The sequence below is a fragment of the Diabrotica virgifera genome, chromosome 4 (genome assembly GCF_917563875.1).
Source record: "Diabrotica virgifera virgifera chromosome 4, PGI_DIABVI_V3a".
NCBI classification, from domain to species: Eukaryota; Metazoa; Arthropoda; class Insecta; order Coleoptera; family Chrysomelidae; genus Diabrotica; species Diabrotica virgifera.
The window spans coordinates 105,671,596-105,697,364 of record NC_065446.1 but is presented as its reverse complement, the minus strand read 5'-3'; the positions used below and the strand labels follow the sequence as shown (position 1 = coordinate 105,697,364).

At 37.1% G+C, this 25,769-nt stretch overlaps 1 protein-coding gene across 2 annotated transcripts in view; it reads right to left on the bottom strand.

The window, feature by feature from the left end:
- The window catches only part of LOC114328118 (uncharacterized), a 78,290-nt gene that overhangs the window by 8,542 nt on the left and 43,979 nt on the right, over positions 1–25,769 (bottom strand). The window contains exon 7 of one of the 2 annotated variants that reach the window (XR_007697492.1): positions 12,953–13,146. Coding sequence is in view for 1 of the 2 variants with exons in the window: in XM_028276892.2 (XP_028132693.2) it covers positions 12,953–13,135 (183 nt within the window). In the remaining variant the exon portion in view is untranslated. The remainder of the gene's footprint in view (positions 1–12,952; positions 13,147–25,769) is intronic. The other variant, XM_028276892.2, reaches the window with a different exon arrangement.

Here is a 25,769-nt window from a genome sequence, read left to right as displayed (position 1 = left end):
AGCTCGCTCCTCTGCCCTTACTTGTTATGTAATAATAATAATAATAATAATAATTGGTTGGAATTTTTATCTACATGAATAGACAGGCAGTGAAATACAAATTTTAGATTTCCCCTAGTCTTCTTTAATTCATCGTTCATTTTCTTTGCAAGTATTGGACAGCACGAATATATCCCAGATTTAGCCATACGGCTCACACTCCCTCTAAGGGGAAAATTGACTCATCCCAGATACCTACGGTATCAAAAGGATTGAGCTCTGGTGGGACTCTTTCCGTGTTATCGAGCCCTAGGTGACTTGGTATGCAGGTGTATCTCCCAAAAATTTTCGTACACATCTGGCCGTTGCGAGTAGTACTGCTTTCTGCATGGTCTTATAAAGATGTTCATTAAGACCCAGCTTTTTATGCTTTCGTGGAGGGTCTTCGGAATGACTCCAGTAGTAGACATAATAATCGGTATCGTCTGGGTACTTTGCATTCTCCATTGTCTCCGTATTTGAATTTCCAGATCTCTGTACTTGGCGATCTTTTCAGTAAATTTAGTACGTAGATTATTGTTGTTAGGAATCGCCACATCAATGAGGGTTGTTTGTCTCGTTAATTTATTGACTAATACGAGATCTGGTCTATTATGCGCCACTGTTTGGTCTGTGAGCACAGTGCGGTCCCAGTATAGCTTGTAGTTGCCATCCTCAAGCATACTCTCAGGGACGTATTGATAATACGGGAGATGGTCCGTTTGGAGAAGTCCCAGCTTGATAGCTATCTCTTGATGAAGGATTTTTCCCACTGCGTCATGCCGTTCCTTGTACTCAGTTGCAGCAAATGCCTGGCAGCCCCCTGTAAGATGTTGGATGGTTTCTTGGGCTTGACATCCATATCGGCATCTGTCGTTTTGAACATGAGGGTCTTTGATGACATATTTCAGGTAATTTCTGGTTGGTATAACCTGATCCTGAATGGCCAGTAATGAACCCTCCGTTTCAGGGAACATCTTTCCTGATGTCAACCAGTAGTTCGACGCTATATTGTCGAAATAATCTTGGCTGACCTCATTGGGATGTCGCCCGTGCAGAGGTTTACCCATCCAGGCGCGCACTTTTTCGTCCTTAGTAAGGTGGTTTATGCGAAGTTCTGCTTCCCTCAGTTTTATCGGTGTTGTGTCATCTACTGCGCAGATAGCGCGATGTAGAGTAGATGTTTCAGCCTGCATCTGAAAATAAGATCTTAAATTAGCAATTTGTTTGTCTAATTGCTCACCTATATCCATAAGTCCTCTTCCTCCTAAATTCCGTGGTAATGTCGTTCTTTCTACTGCACTTTTTGGATGGTGTTTTTGTGCCTTTGTGAGGTGCGTTCTTACTTTTCGCTGACGATTTTCTATGTCCGTTTTTGTCCACTTAACAATGCCAGATGAATAGCTAAGCGCGGAACATGCGTAGGTGTTTAGTGCCTTAAACAAATTTCTACTATTAAGGTGTGAGCGAAGCAGCTGTTTTACCCTTCGTATAAACTCAGTAGTTATCTCTGTTTTCATTTGTTTATGGTCAATTCTCCGCGCTTGCTTTACTCCAAGATATTTATACATATCGTTTTCACCCATGGCCTCGATGTTCTGGCCATTTTGCATATCGAATCCTCCGGGCTGTACTTTTCCTCTGACTATATTTAAAATACGGCACTTGTCTAGTCCGAAGTGCATGCTAATATCATTAGAAAAAGTTTCTACAGTTTTTAGCATCTCATCGAGTTGGTTTCGATTGGAAGCCATTAATTTCAAATCATCCATATACAATAAATGATTAAGCTTCGCCACCACATTGTTGTTATTTTTGATGCTAAAACCTGCGTCTGTGGAGTTCAATAGCTGAGATAATGGGTTCATAGCTAGACAGAACCACAGTGGACTCAACGAATCTCCTTGAAACAGGCCCCGGCTGATTGCGATATTTTCAGTTTCGATGTTATTTTCACCAGGTATTTGAAGGTGAATTCTAGTCTTCCACTCCGTAATTATATGCTCTAAAAAGGTCACTATATTATCATCGACTTTATATATTCTCAATATATCTATAAGCCATTCATGCGGCACTGAATCAAAGGCCTTCTTGTAATCAATGAAGGCAGTAAAAAGATTCCTCTTTTTGGAATATGCCTGGTTAGAAATGACTGAGTCGATGATGAGTTGTTCTTTGTAACCCATGGAACCCTTAGCGCATCCTTTCTGTTGAGGCTCTATGATATTGTTCAGAGCACAGTGTTGGTAGATACGCCGGGCTACACAGGATGTGACCAATTTGTACAAAGTTGGAAGACAAGTAATTGGGCGGTATTTGGCTGGATCTTGGGTGTTATTTTGATCCTTCGGAATTAAATAAGTGGTACCCTGAGTTAGGAATGCTGGTATATCCTGCGGATTAGAAATAACATGATTAATTAGTGTTGATAAGCATTCATGAACACTCCAAAACTTCTTGAGCCAAAAGTTTTGAACTCCGTCTGGTCCAGGAGATTTCCAGTTATGAAGCTCTTTGATGATATTTGAGACTTCTTCAGTAGTGAAGGGTTGGTAAAGGGTGGTAATGTAGTGTTGGCAGTTTTGTGTCGTTTCTTCTATCCATCCAGCATTGTTGTTAAGAGCAGCTGGCGTGGAAAGTTGATTTCCCCAAAACTCATGAATTTCTTCTTGGCTTGGGTAAGTCTTATCGACACGTTCTACAGTGGAATTGAGTTTTCGATAGAACGCCTTTTCAGAACTTTCAAAAAGAGCATTGTCGCTTTTGCGGTTGTTACTAACTTTGTACCTCCTTAGTCGTCCTGAATAAATGGAGAGCTTTTGTTTTAATGTGTCCAGACACTGATGGGCTGTGTTGTTTTCTGGATCATATCTTGAGTGTCTTGCGGTAGTCAGCATTATATCTTCAGCTCTTCTGATGACTTTTCTACTTGTTACACCTCGTATGTATTCTGTGATTATACCAATATCCTTACGTAATAATTCGATCTTTCCGAGCAGTCTTTTTTCCCAGGGTGCAATTCTGTTACCAGTTCTTTCGTTGTTAGTAACCCGTCGTGTTCTGATCTTAACGCCCATTACATTAGCAATTGCTGTTGCTGCACAGTAGATTAGCATATGCAAATATTCCAACGTGTGAGCTTCTACGACATATATTATTATTATATATTATTATTATATATTATTATTATTATTATACGAATATATTATCCAGATTTAGCCATACGGCTCACACTCCCTCTAAGGGGAAAATTGACTCATCCCAGATACCTACGGTATCAAAAGGATTGAGCTCTGGTGGGACTCTTTCCGTGTTATCGAGCCCTAGGTGACTTGGAATGCAGGTGTATCTCCCAGAAATTTTCGTACGCATCTGGCCGTCGCGAGTAGTACAGCTTTCTGCATGGTCTTATAAAGATGTTCATTCAGACCCAGCTTTTTTATGCTTTCGAGGAGGGTCTTCGGAATGACTCCAGTAGTAGACATAATAATCGGTATCGTCTGGGTACTTTGCATTCTCCATTGCCTTCGTATTTGAATTTCTAGATCTCTGTACTTGGCGATCTTTTCAGTAAATTTACTACGTAGATTATTGTTGTTAGGTATCGCCACATCAATTAGTGTTGTTTGTCTTGTTAATTTATTAACTAGTACGAGATCTGGTCTATTATGTGCCACTGTTTGGTCTGTGAGCACAGTGCGGTCCCAGTATAGCTTGTAGTTGCCATCCTCAAGCATACTCTCAGGGACGTATTGATAATACGGGAGATGGTCTGTTTGGAGAAGTCCCAGCTTGATAGCTATCTCTTGATGAAGGATTTTTCCCACTGCGTCATGCCGTTCCTTGTATTCAGTTGCAGCAAATGCCTGGCAGCCCCCTGTAAGATGTTGGATGGTTTCTTGGGCTTGACATCCATATCTACATCTGTCGTTTTGAATCTGAGGGTCTTTGATGATATATTTCAGGTAATTTCTGGTTGGTATAACCTGATCCTGAATGGCCAGTAATGAACCCTCCGTCTCAGGGAACATCTTTCCTGATCTCAACCAGTAGTTCGACGCTATATTGTCGACATAATCTTGGCTGACCTCATTGGGATGTCGCTCGTGCAGAGGTTTACCCATCCAGGCGCGCACTTTTTCGTCCTTAGTAAGGTGGTTTATGCGCATTTCTGGTTCCCTCAGTTTGATCGGTGTTGTGTCATCTACTGCGCAGATAGCGCGATGTAGAGTAGATGTCTCAGCCTGCATCTGAAAATAAGTTCTTAAATTAGCAATTTGTTTATCTAATTGCTCACCTATATCCATAAGTCCTCTTCCTCCTAGATTCCGTGGTAATGTTGTTCTTTCTACTGCACTTTTAGGATGGTGTTTTTGTGCCTTTGTGAGGTGTGTTCGTACTTTTCGCTGAAGAGCCTCTATATCTGTTTTTGTCCACTTAATAATACCAAATGAGTAGCTAAGCGCGGAACATGCGTAGGTGTTTAGTGCCTTAAACAAATTTCTACTGTTAAGGTGTGAGCGAAGCAGCTGTTTTACCCTTCGTATAAACTCAGTAGTTATCTCTGTTTTCATTTGTTTATGGTCAATTTTCCTCGCTTGCTTTACTCCAAGATATTTATACATATCGTTTTCACCCATGGCCTCGATGTTCTGGCCATTTTGCATATCGAGTCCTCCGGGCTGTACTTTTCCTCTGACTATATTTAAAATACGACACTTATCTAGTCCGAAGTGCATATTAATATCATTAGAAAAAGTTTCTACAGTTTTTAGCATCTCGTCGAGTTGGTTTCGAGTGGAAGCCATTAATTTCAAATCATCCATGTACAATAAATGATTAAGCTTCGCCACCACATTGTTGTTATTTTTGATGCTAAAACCTGCATCTGAGGAGTTCAATAGCTGAGATAGTGGGTTCATAGCTAGACAGAACCACAGAGGACTCAACGAATCTCCTTGAAACAGGCCCCGGCTGATTAAGATATTTTCAGTTTCGATGTTACTTTCACCAGGTATTTGAAGGTAAATTCTAGTTTTCCACTCTGTCATTATATGTTGTAAAAAGGTCACTATATTATCATCGACTTTATATATTCTCAAAATATCTATAAGCCATTCATGCGGCACTGAATCAAAGGCCTTCTTGTAATCAATAAAAGCAGTAAATAGATTCCTCTTTTTGGAATATGCTTGATTAGAAATGACTGAGTCGATGATAAGTTGTTCTTTGCAACCCATGGTTATTATTATTATTATCCAGATTTAGCCATACGGCTCACACTCCCTCTAAGGGGAAAATTGACTCATCCCAGATACCTACGGTATCAAAAGGATTGAGCTCTGGTGGGACTCTTTCCGTGTTATCGAGCCCTAGGTGACTTGGTATGCAGGTGTATCTCCCAAAAACTTTCGTACACATCTGGCCGTTGCGAGTAGTACAGCTTTCTGCATGGTCTTGTAAAGATGTTCATTTAGACCCAGCCTTTTTATGCTTTCGAGGAGGTTCTTCGGAATGACTCCAGTAGTAGACATAACAATAGGTATCGTCTGGGTACTTTGCATTCTCCATTGCCTTCGTATTTGAATTTCTAGATCTCTGTACTTGGCGATCTTTTCAGTGAATTTACTACGTAGATTATTGTTGTTAGGTATCGCCACATCAATTAGTGTTGTTTGTCTTGTTAATTTATTAACTAGTACGAGATCTGGTCTATTATGTGCCACTGTTTGTTCTGTGAGCACAGTGCGGTCCCAGTATAGCTTGTAGTTGCCATCCTCAAGCATACTCTCAGGGACGTATTGATAATACGGGAGATGGTCCGTTTGGAGAAGTCCCAGCTTGATAGCTATCTCTTGATGAAGGATTTTTCCCACTGCGTCATGCCGTTCCTTGTATTCAGTTGCAGCAAATGCCTGGCAGCCCCCTGTAAGATGTTGGATGGTTTCTTGGGCTTGACATCCATATCGGCATCTGTCGTTTTGAACCTGAGGGTCTTTGATGATATATTTCAGGTAGTTTCTGGTTGGTATAACCTGATCCTGAATGGCCAGTAATGAACCCTCCGTTTCAGGGAACATCTTTCCTGATGTCAACCAGTAGTTCGACGCTATATTGTCGACATAATCTTGGCTGACCTCATTGGGATGTCGCCCGTGCAAAGGTTTACCCATCCAGGCGCGCACTTTTTCGTCCTTAGTAAGGTGGTTTATGCGCAGTTCTGCTTCCCTCAGTTTGATCGGTGTTGTGTCATCTACTGCGCAGATAGCGCGATGTAGAGTAGATGTCTCAGCCTGCATCTGAAAATAAGTCCTTAGATTAGCAATTTGTTTATCTAATTGCTCACCTATATCCATAAGTCCTCTTCCTCCTAAATACCGGGGTAATGTCGTTCGTTCTACTGCACTTTTAGGGTGGTGTTTTTGTGCCTTTGTGAGGTGTGTTCGTACTTTTCGCTGAAGATTTTCTATATCCGTTTTTGTCCACTTAACAATACCAAATGAATAGCTAAGCGCGGAACAAGCGTAGGTGTTTAGTGCCTTAAACAAATTTTTACTGTTAAGGTGTGAACGAAGCAGCTGTTTTACCCTTCTTATAAACTCAGTAGTTATCTCAGTTTTCATTTGCTTATGGTCAATTTTCCGCGCCTGCTTTACTCCAAGATATTTGTACATATCTTTGTCGCCCATGGCCTCGATGTTCTGGCCATTTTGCATATCGAATCCACCGGGCTGTACCTTTCCTCTGACTATATTCAAAACACGGCACTTGTCTAGACCGAACTGCATACTAATATCATTAGAAAATGTTTCTACAGTTTTTAGCATCTCTTCTAGGTGTTCTCGAGTGGAAGCCATTAATTTCAAATCATCCATATACAACAGATGATTGAGCTTCGCTACCACAGTATTATTGCTTTTAATGCTAAAACCTGAGTCAGTGGAGTTTAATAGCTGGGAAAGGGGGTTCAAAGCTAAACAGAACCACAATGGACTCAACGAGTCTCCTTGAAATAATCCCCGGTTGATTGCGATATTTTCGGTTTCGATATTGTTTTCACCAGGTATTTGGAGGTGAATTTTAGTCTTCCAATCTCTCATTATATGCCTTAAAAAGGTCACTATGTTATCATCTACTTTGTATATTTTCAATATATCTATTAGCCATTCATGCGGTACTGAATCAAAGGCCTTTTATAGTCAATAAAAGCAGTAAAAAGGTTCCTTTTTTTAGTGTATGCCTGGTTAGAAATGACTGAGTCGATGATAAGTTGTTCTTTGCAACCCATGGAACCCTTAGCGCATCCTTTCTGTTGAGGCTCTATGATATTGTTTAGAGCACAGTGTTGGTAGATACGCCGGGTTACACAGGACGTGACCAATTTATACAAAGTTGGAAGACAAGTAATTGGGCGGTACTTGGATGGATCTTGGGTGTTATTTTGATCCTTGGGTATTAAATAAGTAGTTCCCTGAGTTAGAAATGATGGTAATTCCTGCGGATTAGAAATAACATGATTAATTAATGTTGATAAGCACTCATGAATACTCCAAAACTTTTTAAGCCAGAAGTTCTGAACTCCGTCTGGTCCAGGAGATTTCCAGTTATGAAGCTCTTTGATGACATTTGAGACTTCTTCAGTCGTGAATGGTTCGTAGTTAGCAGTGACGTAGTGGTGACAGTTGTGCGTCGTATCTTCTATCCAGCCAGCATTGTTGTTAAAAGCAGCTGGTGTGGAAAGTTGATTTCCCCAAAACTCATGAATTTCTTCTTGGCTTGGGTAAGACTTGTCGACACTTTCTACGGTGGAATTGAGTTTTCGGTAGAACGCCTTCTCAGAGTTCTCAAAAAGTGCATTGTGACATTTTCGGTTGTTACTAACTTTATACCTTCTTAATCGTCCTGAATAGACGGAGAGTTTTTGTTTTAATGTATCCAGACACTGTTGGGCTGTGTTATTTTCTGGATCATATCTCGAGTGTCTTGCAGTGCTCCGCTTTATTTCTTCAGCTCTTTTAATGACTTTTCTACTTGTTACACCTCTTACATATTCTGTGACTTGCCCAATATCCCTACGCAGTAATTCAATTTTTCCGAGAAGTCTTTTTTCCCAGGGTGCAATTCTGTTACCAGTCCTTCCGTTATTAGTACCCCGTCGTGTTCTGATCTTAACGCCCATTACATTGGCAATTGCTGTAGCTGCACAGTAGATTAGCATATGCAGATACTCCAATGTGTGGGCTTCTACGACATAATTGGGTAGGACTTCAGTATTCACAATTTGTAACAGGGCACCTAGTTTCTTACAAGAGTTTATTCGTAGTAGCGGTGGTCTGCTAAGTGGATTTGTTCCATTAAACTCTTGTACGGCACGAGCCATTTCGTTTTCTAGACTATCGCGCAACTCGTTGTTTCCCTGCTGTGTATTGTCAGGTTGAGTTTCTGGTATGGGAATCTCAGGAATCAGCTCATCAAGGATTTCATTAGGGACTTGATCTAAAACTAGCTCTTGGTTATTAATCTCCCGTTCGACTTCGCTTTTGATCGTATTGCGTCTAGTCTCTGGGATAAGGTTGTTTCTTACGATTACCCGGTATTGATCTGATACTCTTTGCTCCGATACTTGAATATCTGGGTACTCCCTGCAAAATTCGGCATACAGCTGTTGTCTGTAGCCGATCGTTTCTTGACCGAGGTTTGTCACCTTATAATAGAAGCGCAAGATGATTTCGTTAATGGACACAGTCCATTTCATGCGCTGCCTCGGTCGTCCCGCTTGAGTGAGCGCCGGCTGATGTTCCGGCGCAGCACCTTCAGCGAGTGGAGCTCTTGCTGTTGTTTGGCTCGCTTGTGATTGTTGTTCTTGTTGTTGGGCTGTAGCTGTTTGTGTGACAGGGGCCCGCCTCCTCAACACCCTGCCACCGACGTCCCGCATGCTGTCACGTCCAGCGTCGGCTCCAGACGTGCCCTGGCGATCCCCAGGCAGCGGCCCTAAACATAAACTATTTGTCTCCATTCTCATGGGTGTGCATTTTATACCTACTGCCAGGTGTCAGTTTTTGTTCCACGGCAAGTATTCCTGCTACTCTCTGGGTATTGGCGCTACGAATACCCAGAAAACATCCCCCATTCGCAGGGGGCCGCGCCTGATAGAAGAACTGACATAAAACTCCCACAGGAAATTATTATTATTATTATTATTATTATTATTATTTATTATTAACATTCAATAAGAGTAGAGGATTAGAATCCTATTATACTCTAAAAAGCTAAACAAATTTTGGTACTTAGCTGTTTTATACTTAAGCTGAATTACATATAATTAAATTAAAAATACAATTAATTATTATCGAGTCTATTCTTAAAACTATTTGTACTGGGAGCCATAGCGACATAAGCCGGTAATGAATTCCAAGCATGAACAACCCTATTTGACAAAAGTTTAACCTGATGTTGGTTCTGCAGAGTTCTCTTCTTAGCTTTCTGGGATGGCCTCTTAACCTCTCATTTGTATTTATTGTAAAGAAATTTCTGAGTGAAGAAGTTTCGTAATGAAATGAATTGAATGTTGTAGTTAAGTCGCCTCTAAGTCTGCGGGCGGATAATGGAACTAAATCCATGATCCTTAAACGATCTTCATATGAGGGACGCACCAATGAATACGGGATCCGTGTTAAGCGTCGTTTAAACACAACGATAAGTCACAGCAACTAGTTGTGATGACAAGTTGAAACGCTGTTTAGACGCTGCGATTCAATGCGATACCACCTTCAACCCAACTCCAACTTTGATAAATTGTGCGATGCACCGTTTACACACAATGATAAGTTGCAACAACTCGATTGACCTTGATAAGTTGTTTGATTTATCGCTGTGTTTAAACGACCCTTTACTCGTCGCTGTACATTTTCCAGCATATTTACGTCACGCTGAAGAACCGGGCACCACACTGAATTAGCAAATTCTAATATATAGGTCTCACATAAGTTTTATACAATTTTGCTAAGGTTCGACTGTCACAGGACGAAAAAACTTTAGTAATAAGGTATACCACGCGATTGGCTTTATTACACTGTTGCAACGTTTGTGGAGTCCAGGACAACTGTGAGTCTATTAACACGCCGAGATCAGAGTGACAATCGGTCTTTTTTAAAACGGTGCCGTTAATAAAATAATTTAACCGAAGATTATTTTTGCCGACATGAAGAACGACACATTTTTCTATATTAAGCGGTAGCAACCAGTCAGTACACCATCGAGAAATGCCGTCCCCGTCTTTTTGCAAACACTGAGAGTTTATATTAGGATTGTTGTACAGCTTTGTGTCATCCGCATAAACCGAAAGCTTTGATGAAATGATGTATTTTAGCTCCGATGTAAATATATTAAACAGTAGTGGCTCTAAAACAGATCCTTGGGGAACTCCACTTATTACGTCATATATGTCATGTGAAGACTGTATTCTTACTGAATATTTTCTTTCACTTAAGAAGGCTGAAATCCAGTTTAACAGTTGCCCGCGAATTCCAATCCGGTTTAATTTTTTCAGAAGCCTTTCTCTTGGAATTTTATCGAAAGCCTTGCTAAAATCTAAGTAGATAATATCAATATCCTGTCCCATATCTACTTCGGTAGTCCAGTCATTTAGGCAACACAACAAGTTGGTAACAACCGATCTTCCACTGGTAAAGCCATGTTGTTCGTTCGGGATTATTTGATGCTGGTTCAAAAATATGTGCAAATTATCCACAATAATTGATTCCATAACTTTGGATATAACTGGAGTGAGACTAACAGGCCTATAATTTTTGGGGTCGAGTTTATATCCTTTCTTAAAAATTGGTTTCATCCGTGCTTCTTTCCAAATAAGTGGCAGAGTAGCAGAGTGGAATAATTGTTCCATAAGCAAATGGAGCGGATATTTCAGAGCATTTGCACATGATTTGGAGATTTGTTGGTGTCAAGTTCTTTAAGTTTTTTAAAAATATCATCAGGAGAAAATTCTACTGAGGTAATAGAACTATGATTTACGGGTTCATAATGTAAGTCTGGGAGCGGGCCATCATGTTATAAAGTAAAAGATCCGTAAAAGCTCTTAGCAAAAGTTGTAGCCACTTTCAAATCATCATTTGTAATATCACCTGAGTCTGTTTTTAATTGAGGAACAGAAACTTTTGTGTTTATGGAAGTTCTAATATACTTATAAAACTTCTTTGGATTATTGCTCTCTATAATATTTTTTTCATAGTTTCTCCTAGCATTGCAAATTTTTGTTTTCAATAGATTGGCAACATTCCTATGCGTAACAAAATCATTCTCCAAACGTGATCTTTGATACTTTTGCCAAAGAGCTTTATTTCTCTTATCAATCTTTGAATATCCCAATTAATCCAGGGTTTAGAAGGAAATGTAGTTATAAGTCTTGAGCTTGTATTCTTTTTTATGTTGTTGCTACATTGTTCATGAAAAATATTCCAATTTTCCTGTACATTTGGTAACGACAGGACGGAAGCCCAGTCTACCAGTGACACATCATGATTAATACCTCTATAACCAATGAAACATCTTGATGCGTATAGTTTTTTTGGATCAGTAACAAGAATTAACTGCATTTGGAACTGAAGAATTGCATGATCGGATTTAGCAAAAGGGGGATAGTATTCTAGATTGTTTATTAAATCATTATCAGAAGTAATAATTAAATAAAAGATGGAGGGTTGCTGCCCAGAACGGAAACGAGTTGGTTCAGTAACGATTTGTTGGAGATGTGAATCTTGTACAAAATCAAGAAGAAGTCTAGATGAGGCATTTTGAGGTACAGGATGTGGCCATTTTAAATCTCTATGATTGAAGTCACCGGCAATAATTAGGTTTTTGTAAGTTGAAGCTAAAGCGGATAAAAAATTAATAAGTTGAACATAATTATTATAAGCAGTATCAGGCGGTCTGTAAATACAGCAAATCGTAAAAGATAAGTGTTTATTATGAAAGAGAAGACATATTGCCTCGAAGCCAGGAATATTGGACGGTAAAACAGTTACTGTAAATTGAGAAAAAACAGAATCTAACACATAAATGCATACTCCACCTCCGTCGAAAGCCGGTCGTTGCGGAATATAGTATAAGCTTGTACATCTATGATAGAATTAGGTATATGTGGTTTGAGCCAGGATTCTGTTATAAGCATAATAGTAGGCTTCTCTAAATCCATATAAGGAACAAATTCATTGAGTTTTGCCATTAAAGAATCAATATTAGTATAAGATATAGAGCAATTAAGAAAATTTGACTGTTTCAGTTTTTTGATGGTACAATAGAGGAGTTCCTCTGATAAACTTTATAGTAATATCAGTCTCGCCTTTAGCCTTTCGATCATTTAGCTCCTTTCTCAACTGATCCAAATACTCCATTTGCTTAGGTGTTTTACGTTGACCCTAGAGCTAACCGTCAGTTCTGGCAATCACTCATATTTAAAGCTGTTTGACCTTGGTAACGATAAACAATTATTGACTAACCTGTTTATTCAGCAGAACAACTTCCAAATATCTTCTAATTACTCGCTTAATTTATGTTGCACAGATTTTAATTTTTCGCTAATATTACCACTGTAATTAGACGATTAAATTGATGCCAAGTAAACAATACAAAAATAACTATTTCCTTGCAAAAATAGCAAATAACTACGAGCAATTTTAAAAACGTTCTACACAGTACCGTTGTAGTAATTTATTTTTTCTATATGAGTTATATATGAGTTTTTCTGATATGAGTTATCAGAATCTGGTCTTAATAGAAATGTCTTCGAACTTTTTTCAATACTTTTGTTTCAGCTGTATATAATTAATACAACGTTAATACTTAGTAGGTACCTAGTTAATAAAAAGCGATAAACAATTTCATAAAAAAATATACCTAACAGATGAAAAGTATTTACCTTTATAAAATTAAAATGGCCACTTTTGATCTTATGCAGCAATGTTAAAAAACCATAAATCTTGTACTCGTCGTTTTTCTCAAAGCTAGGCAATAGCGCTCCAATTAATTGGGAGAAATTTTTAACTGCATAGTCTGCTAGTATTTGAAAACTCTTTTGGAATGATTCATCCAGTGGGTAGATCTAAAACATTTCTTGTATGGATTATTATGGATTATTTTTAATCGTATTTATGGATAACAACGATTTACATTGGATTAGTTCTTTTGGTTTAAGTAAACTGCAAATCCAGACTTATAGTCCAGGCGGAATTGGTTTTGAATTGAACAATTCCCATATTAGGCTATTGATTATATTCAAATAATTCAAAGTAAAACAGCTAAAAGGAACTACAACGTTAACAGGATTTTATTATCTCATACGGTCAAAGGACGTCTAAATTTGAAAAAACCGTGGAGTGCTACCATTTAAATTGGCGCGTTTTTGAGAAAGGGGTGAATTAGTCCCTAGGCACAGGGTGAATTAGGGTGCGTTATAGGCACTTTTGGTACAAACACGTCTACAAGAAAATTGTTCTAGGTTAAATTTTTTATTGAAATATCACATTTCAAAGTCAAAAATAAGTTTTTTACAAAAATATATTCAAAAGAAGAGCAAGAAAAAAACACGAAAGAAAGCAATTTTGTTTTTTACCCTATAACTTTTTTCCACAGGGATATAGGTATAGATAGGCATTGCTTTAGCAAAAATTAACTTCCATCCTTCCTCTTTAAAATGAAGTTTGGAAAAGGTCTCTAGGATTTACAGTTTCCGAAATAGGATTTTTCAAAATTTCAAAGTTCAGAGTTTTCAAACTCACAGCATTTTTTGGCCATTTTCCATATTATTTCGCAAACAATGTTCTGTAACTTTTTTCTACGCATTTCTAGGTAAGTATATGCAATGGTACATTTAGTAGAAACAGAAGTCAATTACCTTTAAAATGGTCTACTGTATAAGTTTACACAACTCTTTTTAAGCAAGTTATGCTTTTTCAAGGATTTATACTTTTAATGATTTTTGATATTTTTAATGATTATTTTTTAAATGTCTCATTATGACTTTTTTCTTGTACATTTTGGGTATAAACATTGTAAAATAAAAAAAGCTTAGTTTCTTTACTTTAAAATGGTGTATTGCAAAAAATTGTAGGACTATTTTTAAACAAGATATCCGTAGGATTTCCAAAGGGATCCGTAATTTGAGAAAAATTTTATTTATTTTTTATTTTTTTCAATTAGAAGAATACAATTGCATATTATAACATAATTTTTAATTCCAAATAACTTTTCTTAATAACACTTTTCGATATTGTGAAACTAAAAGGTACTTTACCCTTGAGTGAAATTCATATTTTTTAACATACCTCGTACACTATTAATAAAATTTTATATCTGATGATTGCATCTTAGGTCTTGACTATGCATAGCATTTTATAAAGAACAATTTTTTTCATAAAGTTAATAATAAAAAAGTTTTCCATATGGTCCCAACTGGGACCTACTGCATGTGTATATGTCACATTTTAAAAAAGCATATCTTGTTTAAAAATAGTCCTAGAACTTTTTACATTACACCATCTTAAAGTAAAGAAAATAAGCTTTCTTTTTTAGTGTACAATGTATATACCTAAATATACAATAAAAAAAGTTATAATGGGAAATTTAAAAATAATCGTAAAATATATCAAAAATCATTAAAAGTATAAAAGTTTGAAGAACCATATCTTGCTTAAAAATAGTCATACAGCCTTCTACAATCGACCATTTTAAAATTAATTGACTTTTCTTCATACTAAATGTAACACTGCACATACCTAAAGCTACGTAGAAAAAAGTTACAGAACAGTGTTTGAGAAGTAACAAGGAAAATAGGCCAAAATCGCTGTGAGTGGTGAAATTTGAAAAATCATATTTTGGAAACTATAAATCATAGAGACTTCTACAAAACGTCATTTTAAAGAAGAAGGATGTAAGTTTTTTTTTCTGTGAAGCAATGCCTATACCTATATCCCCGTGAAATAATTTAAGGGGAAAAAACAAAATTATTATCTTTCGTGTTTTTTTTTTGCTTTTCTTTTTAACATTATTTTTGTAAAAAAAATATTTTTGACTTTAAAATGTGATGTTTCGATAGTAATTTTAACCTATAACAATTTTCCTGTACACGTGTTTCTACCAAAAGTACATAGAACTCACCCTAATTCGCCCTGTGCCTAGCGACTAAACCACCCCTTTCTCAAAAACGCACCCATTTAAATGGTAGCACTCCATGGTTTCTTCAAATTTAGACGTCCATTGACCATATGAGACAATAAAATCGCGTTAACGTTGTAGTTCCTTTCTACAATACATAATCAATAGTCTATAATGAGTCTATTTTTTTTGCTTCAATTACTTTAGGATGTACCTTGTATCAATAAACACGAGATGTGCCAGTCGCAAACCTTGTGCTTAATTTTTTATTTAATAAAATCTGAAAAAAATTGAAAATTTTTGAAAAAAATCAAAAATTAATAACCATTTTCAATTTCGTTGCAAAACGAAAATACAGCCGAACCATATTCCAGTCCAATCAGAGAGTGCCGCAAGCACCTCTACCGGTTTCGAAACTTATTAGTCTCTCATCAGGAGGCACATATGCTGCTCTCCCTGATCCAACCAAAACAAACCCCAGCGTGCAGTCCCGAATTGCAACGAACGAAATGGCATAGATGCCCTAGCGGCAACTGCTAGCAAAAGACTAAGTTTTCACTCTAATGGCATACAACATATCCCACCAGAATGAAACCAGAGAAGGTTCCCATTGTTTTCATTCTGGTGGGATATGTTGTATGCCATTAGAGTGAAAACTTAGTCTTTTGAAAATTTTTGCTTTTTGCGCACATATTTTCGCCTATAACTCGAGAGATATATTGCTTCAACAAAAAAAAAACTATTCAAGGTAAAAGTTTTGCAAAAAGTGCAAAAAATTGATTTTCTCCTTTAAACTTTTGATCCTTTAAACAGCCTTTATATTCCGCAGAGAAAAACAATATAATACGACTAAAACGTGTAGGTAGGTACTGAATTTTGTTAGGATTACTGGATTAGTTTAATAGTTTTTGCATAATAATTTCCATAATAATTCAGGGCCTGCGAAGAAATTCCAAATTTGCTGGGCCCAACATAAGCACTTTAAGTCTAATTTTTATTGCATATAAATAAAATACCACCAAGTTATCCCAACGAAGACCGAAGCGGTCTAACATGGAAAGCGCACATTAAAGCTAAAAAACAACAACTCCAATTAAAAACCAGACAAATAAATTGGCTTCTTGGTAGAAGATCACAATTATCCATAGAAAATAAACTGGCAATATACAAAATAATACTAAAACCTATATGAACCTACGGGAGTGAACTATGTGGATGTACGAAACCATCAACACCAAAATTCTGCAGCCATACCAATCAAAAACTTTAAGAATCATTGCAAATGCACCCTGGTATATTTCAAACCAAACATTACATGAGGACTTAAAATACCATTTATTATAAAGGACGTAATAGGACTGCATGCGGTCAAACATAGAAAAAGAAGTATCAATCACAACAACGAACTGATTTCCATGCTTACCAATCGTCCATTACTAGTTCGGAGACTCAAGAAACAGTGGCCAGAAGACTTGTGTGAGTGACACTTGTGTTAGTGAATACAGTGTTGAATAAGGTGAACCGGCACTGGCCGGCAACACCTACAAAACATTACATAATTTATCAGTTTTACTTAATACTCCTTTGTAGAGTAGATAAATATAAATAAAATCTCAAGCTTTCAAACACACTTTGAAAATTTGAAATTGGTCAACTATAGACCAGGGCATTTAGCACTAAAAAACACCCGAATAAATAAATTTTTAAATACAGCACCTAGAGACTTGCCGTTTTTTTCATTATGTTCAGGATGACGTCAGGAAAAAAGTCTACTATTCAAAAATGGGTGGAAATGCATAATTGCACTGTAAAGTGCATAAAATGCATCCAAAATTGCATAAATATAAAAATAAAGGCAAAATCAGTATACTAAGGCACACAATTTATTATTTGGGGGTTTTTGGGATCACTGAATACGATTACGCCATCAGAACTGATCACCGGATCACCTGGTGCCCAAGATCACGTAAAGAGACATCATCTTCTGGAGTTTCGATGGTTTTCGGCATTAAATCAATGCAAACAGATTACTCATGGGTTTTAGAGGTGGCTAAATACGAATATGATATCAGAATTAACCTCCGGAGTACCTGGTGTACAGGGTCGCTACTAAGGCACGTCATCTTCTGGAGTTTCGAGTGATTTAGGCACTAAATTGATGTAACTGGACTACTCGGGGGATTGTTGAGGTGGTTAAACACGAAGATGCCATCAGCATAGACCTTAGGATCACCTGGTGTCCAACGCCACTGTAAGGGGCGTCATCTTCTGGAGTTTCGAGGGCTTTCGGTATAAAATTGATGCAAACGGATTAAGTACTTACGGATTTTTGAGGTCGCTAAACACGAATATGCCATCAGTACCGACTCCTTGTGCACCTGGAGCCCAAGCTCACTGCAAGGGGCGCCCTCTTCTGGAGTCTGGCGCCATCAGAACAGATCACCGGATCACCTGGTGCCCAAGGTCACTGCAAGAGACGTCATCTACTTACGTGTTTTTGGGGTTGCTAAACACGAATAATATTCGATGATATCCGAATTGAACTCCGTAGTATCTGGTGACCAGGATCGCTACTAGGGCACGTCATCTTCTGGAGTTTCGAGGGTTTTCGGCATAAAATGGATGCAAATGGATTACTCGGGGAGTTTTTGAGGTCGCTAAACACGAATATGCCATTAGAACAGACACACGGAGCACCTGGTGCCCAAGGTCACTGTAAGGGACGTCATCTTCTAGAGTTTTGAGAGATTTCGGCAATAAATTGATGCAAACGAATTACTAATAGGTTTTTGGGGTTGCTGAACGCGAATGCCCCATAAGATCTCACCCTCGGAGCACCTGGTGCCTAATGCAGGTCATCTTCTGTAGTTCCGAGGGTTTTTGGCATTCAATTGATGCAAACGGATTACTTACTAATCCGATTTTGGCGTTGTTGAACACGATTGCGTCATCAGAACAGACACCAGAGCACCTGGTAGCTAGGGCACGTCATCTTCTGGAGTTTAGAGGGTTTTCGGTACTTAATTGATGCAAATGGATTACTAATGGGTTTTTGGGGTTTCTGAACATAAATACGCCATCAGAACAGGCACCGGAGCACCTGGTGCCTAAGGCACGCTATCTTCTGTAGTTATCTTCTTCGATAGTTTTCGTTACTAAATTAGTGCAAACGGATTACTCTTGAGTTTTTGGGGTTGCTGAATATGAATATGCCATCAGTCCAAACCCACGCAGCATCTGGTGCTTACGGCAGGTCATCTTCTGGAGTTTTGAGTGTTTTCGGTACTAAATTGATGAAAACGGATTACTCATGTGTTTCTTAGGTACCTGAACACGAAAACGACATAAGAACAGTCACCGAAGCACCTGGTGCCTAAAGCACGTTATCTTTTGTAGTTTCGAGAGATTTCGGTACTAAATTGATGAAAAATGGACTACTTTTTGGTTTTGGGGTTGTTGAACACGAATATGGCTTATATGAGGAATTCTGGAGTATCTAGTGGTTACGGTAATCACTAATAATGTCAACGCATAATAAATCTCATGTAAAAAATTAAATAGATCAACATACGTATTCCGTGAACCCAAAAACCCATGAGCAATTCGTTTACATCAATTTAGTACCAACATTTTTCTAAACTCAAGAAGATGATATGCTTTAGGCACCAGGTGCTCCGGTGCTTGTTCTGACGGCGTATTTGTCTTCAGCAACCCCAAAAACCCATGAGTAATCCGTTTGAATCTATTTAATGCCGAAAACCCTCGAAATTTTAGAGGATAACTTGCCTATTGAGTACCTAAAACTTTCAAAACTCCAGAAGATGACGTGCCTTAGGCACCAAGTCCTCCGGTGTTTGTTCTGATGGAATATTCGTGTTCAGCATCCCCAAAAACATATAAGTAATCTGTTTGCATCAATATAGTACCGAAAACCTCGCCTAGCGGATGACGCCCCTTGTAGTGACCCTGGGCACCAGGTGGTACGATGGTCTGTTTTGATGGCATGTTAGTGTTTACCGACCTCAAAAACCTCCGAGTAATTTATTTTCATCAATTTAGTGCCGGAATTCCTTAAAATTTCAGAAGATGGCGTCCCTTGTAGTCACCTTGGGCACCAGGTGCACAGGGGTTGTTTGTGATGGCATATTCGTGTTTAGCGACCTCAAAAACCTTCCAGTAGTCCATTTGCATCAATTAAATGCCGAAAGCACTTGAAACCCCAGAAGATGGCGTACCCTAATAGCGACCCTGGGCACCAGGTATTCCAAAGTTCGATTATGATGGCATATCCGTGTTTAGCGACCCCAAAAACCCGTAAGTACTCCGTTTGCATCAATTTAATACCGAAATCCCTTGAAACTACAGAAAATGACGTCCCTTTCAGTGACCTTGAGCACCAGGTGATCCGGTGGTCTGTTCTGATCGCATATTCGTGTCTAACACCACAAAAACCCCCGCGTAATCCATTTTTATCAACTTAATGCCAAAATCCCTCAAAACTCCAGAAAAGGACCTCCCTTGCAGTGACCTTGGGCTTCAGGTGCAAAGGGGGTCGGTTCTGATGACATATTAGGTGGTATTCTGATAGTTTAGCGACCTCAAAAACCCTCCAGTTATCCATTTGCATCAATTAAATGCCGAAAACACTCGAAACCACAGAAGATGACGTGCCCTAGGAGCGACCCTGGGCACCAGATACTCCGGAGCTCAGTTCTGATATCATATTCGTGTTTACCGACCCCGAAAAACCCGTGAGTAATCCGTTTACATCAATTTAATGCCGAAAATACTCGAAACTCCAGAAGATGACGTCCCTTGCTGTGACCTTGGGAACCAGGTAATCCGGTGGTCTATTCTGATGGCATATTCGTGTTTGGCGACCTCAAAAACCCCCGAGTAATCCGTTTGCACCAATTTAATCCCGAAAGCCCTCGAAAGTCCAGAAGATGACGTTCCTTGCAGTGACCTTGGGCACCAGGTGATCCAGAGGTGACTGGATGACGTATTCGTTCTGATGACATATTCGTATTTAACAACCTCAAAACCCCCGAATAGTCCAGTTGCATCAATTTAGTGCCGTAATCCTTCGAAACTCCAGAAGATGACGTGCCTTAGTAGCGACCCTGGGCACCAGGTACTCCGTAGGTCAATTCTGATGGCATATTAGTACTTAGTGACCCCTAAAACCCGTAAGTAATCCATTTACATCGACTTGAAGCCGAAAACCATCGAAACTCCAGAAGATGACGTCTCTTGCACTGACCTTGGGCACCAGGTGATCCGGGGGTGAGTTCTGATTGCGTAATCGTATTCAGTGACCCCAAAAACCCCCAAATAATAAATTTTGTTCCTTAGTATTCTTTTTCTCATGATCATCTTTCAGTGCGTCACAGTTTTTCTATTTCTTTCTAACGCATTAAATTGTATGTGACAGAAAAAAAGGCACGTCCGTGATTACAGACAGTTACAACATTTATTCTAGTTATTCTAGTTGTCGATAGATGGCGCGATAATAAAAAAAATAATTTTTTTTTTAATTAGATAATAATAATAAAAATATAATCTGTATAATTTATAAGACTATACAAATCAAAGAAAATACCATTTTATAAATGCAAGAAACACATTTGATTTGTTTTTATTCCAAATTGAAAATAAAATGTGACAACTGTCAGATTTAACTAAAATGTCATGTTAGAATAAATGTCATAAATGTGTATTATCACGGACTTACCCTTTTTTATCATTTGTTACGCACTGAAAAATGCTCATGAAAAGGACAATACTGATTTTGACTTTATTTTTATATTTATGCAATTTTGGATGCATTTTATGCACTTTACAGTGCAATTATGCATTTCCACCCATTTTTCATCCTGAACATAATGCAAAAAACTGCAAGTCTCTATGTGCTGTATTTAAAAATTTATTTATTTTGTGCTAAATGCCCTCGTCTACTAGGAGAGTCTAGGACACTTTTTAAATTTGTGGTAGTGGGGGTAGACCCTCTGCGCTTTTTTGCTTTGGAAGTCTTTGGGCCTAATCTCATATTTAAATTTTTTTGATGTTTTTCAATTTCTATTGCTCCCCCGATCAGACATTTGGTCATATTTTCAATGGCATCATTGTTGCTTGCTTGGTTATTGGCCTTACTTTATGCAATTTGGCCAGCTCGATCAGGTTGGCGGTTACGACGTTGACTGGCTCTTGACCATGTCATCATTGTTTCATTAAATTTATTTTATGTCATGTGTTTATGACATGCTGTGCCAGAGGTGACGTCTTCTCTTTTATTTCAATGGCATGCTTTTTTCTCGTCTATCCCGCATTCCTCGATTGGTCTATCCGATTACAATTTGTCGCATTAATTGATTTTCCAATGCAATTTTTGTTTTAGCAGTTGGTAATATGATTGAAATTTTCCTGTCGGTGTTAAATATAATCTCTGTTTTGATTTTCTTTAAAACTCTGCTGATTTTATGTCGCGTCCTTTATAAAAAAAAATAGATCGACCATAAATCAAATTTTTCTTCTAAGGCAGCTGCTTGAAAAAGGATGGGAATTCAATAGAACTATCCATAACCTCTTCATATATTTCCGACAAGCGTACCACAAAATTAGGAGATCAGATGTGGAATGCAGTGGCAGAACTTTCAGTTCCAAAAAACTTATCGAGCTCGTGAAGATAAGTGTAAATGGCTGTAGATCCAGAGTACGGATACGAATAGGTAACAAACTCTCAGAATTGTTCAAATAAGCAGTGGTCTAAAACAAGGAGATGCGCTGTCACCTCCCCTTTTTAGTATAATCCTGGAGAAAGTAGTAAGAAGAGCATAAATGAGAACAGAATTATTGACAGTAAATGAACCAAAATTACTACTAGCATACGCGGACTACATTGACATTGTGGAAAACATAGTCACTAATGTGAAAGAGTCTTTCAATAAATTAGAGGTAAAGGCAAAAAAACTTAGTCCAGAAAGCCACTGCGCATCCGCTAGAAAAAATATTCTAATTCGGATTTTTTGCACAATCTCACTCAAAAAGGACCCCTTTTAACAAATTTGCATGTTGCCAGGACCAAAAGGTGGTCAAAAAATTTTTAAACGTTTTTTTTTTGTTTTTTTCCTAAAATTATTTTTTTGGCATGGAAAAAAGTTTTTTTAGGTTTTTTGGATCCTTCCAAACCGAAAAGGTCTTTAGTGACTTTTCTCTAAAAATGACAGTTTTTGACATATAAGCGATTAAAAATTGAAAAATTGCAAAATCGGCCATTTTTAACCCTCAAAAATTATGTGCAAAACTGAAAATTTGAATGTTGCCAAGATAGGTAGGTATTCTTTAAACATCTATTGATGAAATCCCTAAGAGTTTTTTGCAATACAATATTCAAAACTGTTTTGTTTTTTAATTGCTAATCAAGCGTGCGCGACACTATTTTCCACCGACAGTATGGTGCAAATGAAAGGAATAAATTCGTTATTTCGTAAACCGTCGACTTTAAGGAAAAATCCCGAAACAGGTCGATTTTTATTTTTAAGTTATGATATTGTGGCATATATGGTATACTAGTGACGTCATCCGTCTGGGCGTGATGACGTAATCGATGATTTTTTTAAATGAGAATAGGGGTCGTGTGGTAGCTCATTTGAAAGGTTCTTCAATTCTCTATTCAGTAATGTAAACATTTACATAATTATTTATACAGGGTGTCATTCTACTTCTTTTTTTGTCAAATAATTTAATTTAATAAAAATTTTTTGTATAAATAAATATGTAAATGTTTATATTACTGAATAGAGAACTGAATAACCTTTCAAATGAGCTAGCACACGACCCCTATTCTCATTTAAAAAAATCATCGATTACGTCATCACGCCCAGACGGATGGCGTCACTAGTATACCATATATGCCACAATATCATAACTTAAAAATAAAAATCGACCTGTTTCGGGATTTTTCCTTAAAGTCGACGGTTTACGAAATAACGAATTTATTCCTTTCATTTGCACCATACTGTCGGTGGAAAATAGTGTCGCGCACGCTTGATTAGCAATTAAAAAACAAAGGAGTTTTGAATATTGTATTGCAAAAAACTCTTCGGGATTTCATCAATCGATGTTTAAAGAATATCTACCTGCCTTGGCAACATTCAAATTTTCAGTTTTTCACATAGGTTTTGAGGGTTAAAAATGGCCGATTTCGCAATTTTTCAATTTTAAATCGCTTATACGTCAAATACTATCATTTTTAGAGAAAAGTCACTAAAGACGTTTTCTGTTTGGAATAATCCAATAAACCTAAAAAAACTTTTTTCCATGCAAAAAAAATAATTTTAGGAAAAAAACAAAAAAAAAACGTTTAAAAATTTTTTGACCACCTTTTGGTCCTGGCAACATGCAAATTTGTTAAAAGGGGTCCTTTTTGAGTGAGATTGTGCAAAAAATCCGAATTAGAATATTTTTCCTAGCGGATGCGCAGTGGCTTTCTGGACTAACTGCTCTAATGGTCAATGAAGATAAAACCAAATATATATGCGCATTAACAGACAAAAGAGGCGAGATAAAAAAGGGCAAAATGTTACAAGAGACCCATATAACTCTGAAAGAGCAGAAAGTTTTAAATATCTTGAAGCGACAATAACCGCAGATAATGATATTACGGAAGAGATAAAGAAGAGAATCCAGGCAGGAAATGTGTGAATAGCCTCCACAAGTCTAAAAACCTAACACAAACATCAAAAATCAGGTTATACAGGGTAATTTATTGGGAAACGGAAATACTTTAACGGTGAATAGAGGTCACCGAGCCGGTTTTAGATATACTACATTTTTTGCCCTACCGACTTTTTAAACCGAGTTACAGGGTGTTTTATCGATTTTGCCCATTTCTTTCCTAAGCCATAACTTTAGAACCACCTTGTATATTTTTTTGATATTTGGTACACATATGTCTCATTCAAAACCCAAACGACCGACATACTAAGCATAAGAAAAATCCAGGTCAGGATTAACAAAAAATTATAAAGTAATTGTGACCTTAAAACAACACCCTGTATATTCAAATTTTGAAAATCTGTTTGCATATTTGAAAAGAGCACATAAAAGTAAGTTTAATGGTTTGCTTCAATTTTTTGGCCAGACAATTTTATGACTTTAATTTTGAAATTATATCCATTTTTTTAAGAACTCTGACATTATAAAGCAGATATTATTAACTTTTAGTTACAAATTATTAAAGTTAATGAATAACTACTAATTTTAAAAATAATCAATACTTATTTACCACGTTGGAACGACCCAATTACTAATTACAAGAAAAATCCAGGTCCGGATTAACAAAAGAATATAAAGTAATTTTGACCTTGAACCAACACCCTGCATATTGAAATTTTGAAAATTTGTCTGCGGATTTTAAAAGAGCATAAAAAACTGTGATATAAGATTTATTTTAATTTTTTGCGCCGTTGATTTAATTACATCAATTTTGAAATTATATTGAAATTTTAAAGAAGTCTGAGATTAAAAACCAGGTGTTATTAACTTTTAATAATTTAATGTTAATGAATCAATACTTATTTTAAAAATACTTAATACTTATTTACTACGCTGGCTTCATGGATTCTCTGGATTTGTAGCTGTATGCACATCAATAAAAATTTATAATTGCGAGAATTGGGATATTTTAATGATTTAGCAAATTATTAAAAAAACAGCTATATCTAATAAAAAATCTAATAAAAAAAACAATTTAACATAAATTAAAAATATTTGAACTATAACAGTTGCTCAAAATGTCCGCCATTTTGTTCGATGCATTTCCTTGTTCGTTTTAAAAGATTTCGAATCGATTTTCTAATTACATTGGGATTGTTCTTATTTTTTCTGGCTCTGGCAGTTTCTTGTCACCTTGACAGAATTAATCAATATGATTTCAAAATTGCCGTAATTAAATTATCTCCGCAAAAATTTTACATGCACCTTTTAAAGCAGTTTTTTATGCTCTTTTAAAATACGCAAACAAATTTTCAAAATTTCAATATACATACATGTGTTGTTTCAAAGGCACAATTACTTTATATTTTTTTGGTTCATCCGGACCTGGATTTTGAGAATGTGGTAAATAAGTATTGATTATTTTTAAAATGAGTATTTATTCATTATCTTTAATAATTTATAACGAAAACTTAATAATATCTGCTTTTTAATGTCAGAGTTCTTAAAAAATTCAATATAATTTCAAAATTAAAGTCATAAAATTGTCTGGCCGAAAAATTGAAGCGAACCATTAAACTTACTTTTTTGTGCTCTTTTCAAATATGCAAACAGATTTTCAAAATTTGAATATACAGGTGTTATTTTAAGGTCACAATTACTTTATAATGTTTTGTTGATCCGGACCTGGATTTTTCGTATGGTTAGTATGTCGGTCGTTTGAGTTTTTTCAGGAGACATGAGTACACCATACATCAAAAAAATATACAGGTTGGTTCTAAAGTTATGGCTTAGGAAATAAATGGTCAAAATCGATAAAACACCCTGTAACTCGGTTATAAATGTCGGTAGGGCAAAAAATGTAGCAT